Here is a 7,309-nt window from a genome sequence, read left to right on the forward strand (position 1 = left end):
ATACTATTTGGCCATGAAAAGAAATGAACTCTATTGCTATGTGCTACAATACGGATGAGCCTTGAATACATTATGCTAAATGAAAGAGACCAGACACCGAAGGCCACAATTGTATGACTGCATTTATAAGAAATGTCCAGAATAGGCAAACCCACAGAGATGGAAAGCAGTTTAGTGGCTATCAGGGACTGAGGAGAAAGGAGAATGCAGAATGACTGCCAGTAGGGATAAGACCTCTTTGGGGGTGATGAAAATGTTCTGGAATTAAACAGCAATGATGGTTGTACAACACTGTAAATGTACTAGAAGCCACTGAATTGTGTGCTTTAAAATGGTTAAAACGATGAATTTTGTGTTATGTGAATTTTACCTCAATTAAAAAAAATAAAGCATTTGCCAATGGATTTAGATATGGGGAGTAGGGAAAAGAAAGGGAACAAGGATGATGGCTGAAAGGATGGAGTAGCCATTATGTGAGATGGAAAAGTCTATGGATGGGACAGGTTTGGGAGGAAGATCAGGAGTCCAGTGTTGGACAAATGTTTGAAATATAATTAGATATAGTAGTTTGGAATTCACAGAGAGGTCCAGGATGGAGATATAAATTTTGGAGTCAGCAACAGTATGTTGATGGTACATACTGGTCCTAAGGGTGGGTCAGAGCCCCATGTTTGTGAGAGTACATAGAGAGTAGAGAGGTTCACAGACTGAGTCATGGGCATTCCAACATTGAAGAGATCAGGAGGCAGATGAGGAGGAACCAAAATAGGATAAGGAATGGCCACCAAGGTAGGAGGAGGACTAACAAGTGACTATATTGTCCAGAGAGCCAAGAAAAAAATAAAAGCAGGAGCTTTTGTCAAGTACTTCTGATAAGTCAAAAAAAGATGAGGACCCATATTAATGTCAGGCTTGGCAACATGGTGGTCATTCACAACCTTGACAAGAGTAGCTCCAGTGGAGTATTTAGAGACAAAGCCTGATTCAAAGGAGAATGGGAGACAAGTAGTACAGAGAATTATTTTGATCCTGAGACATTTTTGTCAAGGAGGGTGAGAGAAATGGATGGTAGCAAATGGGAGAAGAAGGGACAAGAAAAGAATTTCTTTTAAAGTGGGCATTTGGTAGCATGTCTTTATGCTGACCAGGTTGATCCATTGAAAAGAGGAGTAATGCAATGCCATGGGGGAGAGAGAGAGTTGCTGGAGTGATGTCCTTGCGGGCACAACAGAAGACAGTACCCACTGCACACAGGGAGAGCTGACTTCAGCAGCTCCACTAGAGTAACAAGAAGAAGGCAGGAAATATGGATACAGATGCTGGAAGGCCAGTAAATGTGATGATGAGAGTTTAGGGGAATTCCCCTCTGACTGCCCTGGGTGTTTTCGGAAAAGAAAACAAGGTCAGCTGCTCTAGTGAGAAGGGAAAGCAGATGTTGATGGTTTTAGCGGAGAGGAGAAGATGTAACATCCCCCCGCAGAATAGGAGAATGACTGATGAAGGAAGGGAGTAAAGTCAGGCAGTAGGAAGGCACAGCTGGGGTTCACGGTCAGGAATTTAAAGTGACACCAGTCAGTGTAGTTACATTTGTTTCTCCAGCCACATTCAGCTGCACAGGTACAAATAAGAAATAGGCGAACGTGTGGATTTAACCAAAATTGTGATTTCACCAAGCAAGTGTGCTAAAGCAAGAAAGGGACCCAGGAACTGAGAATATATATAAGGAATGAGTGTCATGATTGGCCATGGACGTGTGCTAGGTAAGAAAAGAGACAAGGATGCTGATGAATAGGAACAAGAAGTTTAGGATGGATTGAAAATCCTAGGGAGGAAAGGAAAGGATCAAGGAGCGTGGGTGTCAGGTTACAAAAAGGAGTAAATCACAAAGAGTTCACGTGGTGGTCAGAGGCTGAAGTGTAAGAAATTAAGATAATGGAGGATCAGGATTACTGGTGATGACAGGGTCCAGAGGATGATCAAGGGTTGGGGCTGGTCATGAAAGGAATGAAGAGGCCAGGACATTAGAGGAGTCAAGTGTTTGTATAATGGAATCACTATGAATGAATTTAGGGAGAGAGGTGGAGAGAAGGAAAATGAAGCAGAAAAGCACCAAGAAATGCAGGTGAGTGGCCTGGGAATCAGTAATGACTGCAACAAGGAGCGCTTGTATCTCCAGGCCCAGCAATGGTAGGAAAAGAGTTGGGAAGATACAGGACACGATGTTTGGGCGCCCATTATAAACAGGGATAAGGAGCCTAAAAAGGGGATTCGTGCTGGACTGTGGGCAGATGGCATGGGTGGGGCTGTGAGTGCTGCAAGTGATGGATGTCCAGGGCTCTCTGCTGATCACTGTGGAAGGAAGCAAGGCAGCCTGGGAGCTGCAGTCTTACTCTGAGAGCAGGACCTGTGAGGAAAGAGGTATAATTCCCAAAGCAAGGGACTCAGCCATGACCCTAGCAGGGGAAGGGAAGTCTTACTCTAAACACACAAGAGCACTCTCTAGCCTCTCTTTGAAGAGTGGGCATCTGTGAAAAGGGTCTCAGATGCTAAAAGAATTTGTGGCTTCCACATACTTTTGGAACCCCCTCTCCACAATGAGCCAGCTGCAGTGCAGTCCCCCACCCCTGCCAATGTCTGCACAGTGTTCATAATCACCCCTTACCCTCTAGTTGATCATTGTACCTCTAGCTTCCAAACACATCAACTGGCCTATAATAGATGCCCCCAAATGAAGGCCTTCCTATCTACTGAGCAATCTATGTGCCAGGCCTGGTGACAAGGATTTCTCCTCCACTTTCACAACAACCCAACAACATTGGTACAGCTATCATCTCAATTCACATATGAGGAACCCCAAGCTTAGAGAGAGGCAGGAACTTACTCAAGGTCACACAGTAAGAGGAGTCGAAACTAGATCTTACTCCAGCACTGGCCCCCTCAGTCACCACACGGTAACTCAAGTGACCAAGGTTGGAAGAACATCCTTCCCAGGATCCACCACGTAAAGTGGCTCTGGGTCTGGACCAGGAGACCCTCACAAGCTCTCACCTTTCTCCCTTGCTGGACTCCACACCCAACCACTCATTTTGTTTTGTTCTCTCTCTAAGATACTCAACTGCTTTCCATCCATCATGATTCATAAATCTTTATTTTTGTTTCTACCATAGATGTGAAAAGCTGGCTTGTGATGTTTGGATTTCAGCTTAGCAACATAATTCCTGGCTTCCCAAGAGCCAAAATGTATTTCGTGCCTCCTCCCTATGAATTGTCAGAGAGTCAAGCCAGTGAGAATGGACAGGTAAGCGGAGGTTACTGCCAAGAATCTGAATGATTGTCCTCATTCCCTTTTGTAAACAGAACTGCACAGGAGCCAAGGGCATGTCAGTAGAGGAGGCAAACATCGGAGCTGGGTATAAAAAGGTGCATGAAACATTGTGACTTCCCAGGAAAGCGAATGTCAGTGCTGTCACCTGTCTGGCACAGCACATATTTCTGCCCAACCTCAATTATTACCTTAATTGTGGTATCATTATCTGTTCAGTATATACCCTTGAGTCTCTCCTTGATTAACAACAGCACAGAGAAACCTAGCAGCAACCCACCATCTGCACTGCCTATAAGATCATAACCCTTTTGGCTTTTATGGGATGTCATATAACTGTGGTTTGCAGTATCTATCCCATTAAAGAACATTTTTATGCCTGACATAAAACCTCAGCGCTTTATGGCCCAAATGTATACAGATTAAGTTTTTAGAATAGAACATAATTTGTGCTCAGGTCTTTCAGCGATGACCAAGAGGGGGTCACTTTCCATTTGGGTGCTGCTGAGACCTTCAGCCCGGTCAGACAGGAGGCGTGGGCATCGGTGTTCAGATAACTCCTGTTATAAGACAACACCCGGCCACGTAAAAGTCTGAAAGGTCTCAGATGCTCTGAATAACCATCCACACTGTGTAACTCGAGAGAGATGAGGAGGAGCTGGTGGGTAATTGAGAACAACGTTCTCTCAGTTCTGCCCTGTGGGGACCACTCAGTGGATGAATAGCCATCATTTCTCTCATTTATCTAAGTGCCGTTACCTCCCAAACACAGCCCCTTCCATTATCCCAGTCTGTCCCCCAACCACCAATTGAGATGAGTTGTAATTTGTGAGTAGAGAGCTCAAGGCCAAGGAGATAATGGCGATGTCGTCCCTCTGCAGAACCAGGGCGAAGATCCAAAGCAAATGACTAAAGCCTGGGGATATTCCCTCTGGCCCACAATGCCAGAACCTCTTAGTCCAGTGCTTCTCAAACAATAGCATACAAACCACGCAGGGTGTGTCCTGTTAAGACGCAGCTTCGGACTCACTAGGTCTAGAGTGAGTCCTGAGATTCTGTTTTTCTAACAAGGCAGGTCCCCACAATTCCCCTGCTGCTAGCTGTGCTTTGCGTAGCAAGGCCTTAACTCAAGGAAGTTAATGAACACCCAGGGCACTGGCCTTGAAAACAATCTAGGTCACAGCAGCAGGGCTCATAGCTTCTCAAAGGAACCCCCTGCCCTTCAGGTCAGGATATTCCCGGGTCTGAAGTGTGCAAGGCAGCTGCCAAACCATCTGAGAGCAGAGCGACTCTCTCTTCTCCAATAACAGAGAGACATGGCAAGTGTATAGGCCTGGATACAAATGTCAGCAAGGCGGCGAACCTCTGCACCGTCTTTTTAGTTGGTCACAGTTACAAGGCGGACAAGGCCACACCATCAGAGCACTGGGAACCAGCCAGCCTGGGCTAGCTTCAAAAGATAGGACTATATGAACTCGTATCATTACAGATGGAAGACTAGTTCTTGCAGGGAGTCCAAGTATTTCCCTTACTGACCCTTTTTCAATGAGCTTCTCGGCCTATGCAAAGAGCTGTCCAGACCATCATCTCAGCCTTCTGTGTTTCCTTCTGCCCACAGCTCATTACAGGCGTCCAGCAGACAACAGAGAGGCATAATCAGGCCTTCATGGCTCTGGAAGGGCAGGTCATCTCCAAAAAGCTCCACGCCAACATCCGAGAGAAAGCAGGCCACTGGTTTGCCACCACCACACCCATCATCGGCAAGGGCATCATGTTCGCCATCAAAGAAGGGCAGGTGAGCACCGGCGTGTCCAGCATCGCCAGCGAGGACAGCCGCAAGGTGGCTTCCGTGCTCAACAATGCCTACTACCTGGACAAGATGCACTACAGCATCGAGGGCAAGGACACCCACTACTTCGTGAAGATCGGCTCGGCCGACGGCGACCTGGTCACGCTGGGCACCACGATCGGCCGCAAGGTGCTGGAGAGCGGGGTGAACGTGACCGTGTCGCAGCCCACGCTGCTGGTCAACGGCAGGACGCGAAGGTTCACCAACATTGAGTTCCAGTGCTCCACGCTGCTGCTCAGCATCCGCTACGGCCTCACCCCCGACACCCTGGATGAAGAGAAGGCCCGCGTCCTGGACCAGGCGAGGCAGAGGGCTCTGGGCACCGCCTGGGCCAAGGAGCAGCAGAAAGCCAGGGACGGGAGAGAGGGGAGCCGCCTATGGACTGAGGGCGAGAAGCAGCAGCTTCTGAGCACGGGACGCGTGCAAGGTTATGAGGGATATTACGTGCTTCCCGTGGAGCAATACCCAGAGCTTGCAGACAGTAGCAGCAACATCCAGTTTTTAAGACAGAATGAGATGGGAAAGAGGTAACAAAATAATCTGCTGCCATTCCTTGTCTGGATGGCTCAGCAGGAGTAACTGTTATCTCCTCTCCTAAGGAGATGAAGACCTAACAGGGGCACTGAGGCCGGGCTGCTTTAGGATACCAAGTGGCAAGAAGGCTCACATTTTTTGAGTTCAAATGCTACTGTCCAAGCAAGAAGTCCCACATCCTGAAGTAGACTAAAGCCTGGCTGAAAATCCTGAGGAAAAAAAAACAAACGAATGAATGAACACACACACACACACACACACACACACACACAAAATGTTCCAAGTTCCCCTAAAATATGGCCCACTTGTTCTGGGTCTACATAGAGAAAGAAACAATAGCAACAACAGGAAAAAAAAAAAAAAAAGGAAAAAGACGCAAAATGTCTAAAAGGAACAAAAGAAAACACAACAAAATAAGAACACAAAGAACAAAAAAGCAAAACATACACATTGACCGAAACACAAAGACGTGAAGACAAGAAGGCCTCATACTCTATTACCTCACTCATCCACACGTGAGCGACGCAGAGATATCCAGCAGGGCCGGCGTCACAGACCAGCTGAGGAAACCCAGTCAGACTGCTTGTCGGACAAATCCTACAGACATTTTCGTTTAAACAAATACAGGTGCATTTAAAACACGACTTTGGGGGTGATTTGTGTGTAGCGACCGGGGAGGGGGGGGAAATAAAAGTGAAAGAGTGAACACTGGAAATAATTTTTAAAGAAAATTAAAAAAAAAACTAAAAACACATACACAAAAAAGGAAATTAATATCAAAAAATCAAAGCGAAATAATACCGTTCAGCACTTAACTCTCAGGTCCCAACTTAGTGGGGCCCGAGCTAATTTATTTGAGCGCAGAGTGTACAATTTAATTCAAAATGGTGGCTATAATCACTCCAGATAAATCTCATACTCTTTTGTCTTTGAAGATTCCATTGTGGACAGTAATACGCAGTTACAGGGTGTAGTCTGTATAGATTCCGTAGTTCGTGGGTATCAGTTGCGGTAGAGGTGTGGTGTTGTGACACTCTTTTGCTAACGGGCACCACTTCTGATCACCCTGTACATACATAAGCCTCAAGGCACAATCACTGTTTCAGATTTAAAATTCTTAGTGTGTTTGTTTGGTCCAGAAACTGAGACAATCACATGACAGTCACCATGAAGAGAGAAAAATAAAAAAATTAAAAAAAAAAAAAACCACAAAAACAAACAAAAAAATCAGAAAAACAAAACAAAACAAAAAAAAGTCTAATAAGAACTTTGGTACAGGAACTTTTTTGTAATATACATGTATGAATTGTTCATCGAGTTTTTATATTAATTTTAATTTGCTGCTAAGCAAAGACTAGGGACAGGCAAAGATAATTTATGGCAAAGTGTTTAAATTGTTTATACATAAATAAAGTCTCTAAAACTCCTGTGGACACTGGTCTTCTGTGACGAATGCTTGCGGGGTGAGGAAAAGGTAGAGGCTACCAGAGGAAAGGGTGGCTGCTGCCACACACAGGGTGAGCTGGTATTTTGGACTCAGGGAGGAGACTGTGTTAGAGGCGCGGAGTGCTCCCCAAACTGCTCTGAATGCTAGAGTGATCTCT

The 7,309-nt window shown here is 45.8% G+C and overlaps 1 protein-coding gene across 6 annotated transcripts in view; it reads left to right on the forward strand.

Annotated features, from left to right (window-relative positions):
• Positions 1-7,132, forward strand: part of TENM2 (teneurin transmembrane protein 2) — a 662,844-nt gene extending 655,712 nt beyond the window's left edge. For all 6 annotated transcript variants that reach the window (XM_059174241.1, XM_059174242.1, XM_059174243.1 and 3 more), the window contains 2 exons: positions 3,168-3,298; positions 4,941-7,132. In XM_059174241.1, coding sequence (XP_059030224.1) covers positions 3,168-3,298; positions 4,941-5,702 — 893 coding nt within the window. In that variant the 3' untranslated portion in view covers positions 5,703-7,132. The remainder of the gene's footprint in view (positions 1-3,167; positions 3,299-4,940) is intronic.
• Positions 7,133-7,309: the final 177 nt, after the last annotated feature.

The sequence above is a fragment of the Mustela lutreola genome, chromosome 5 (genome assembly GCF_030435805.1).
Source record: "Mustela lutreola isolate mMusLut2 chromosome 5, mMusLut2.pri, whole genome shotgun sequence".
In the NCBI taxonomy this organism is placed as follows: Eukaryota; Metazoa; Chordata; class Mammalia; order Carnivora; family Mustelidae; genus Mustela; species Mustela lutreola.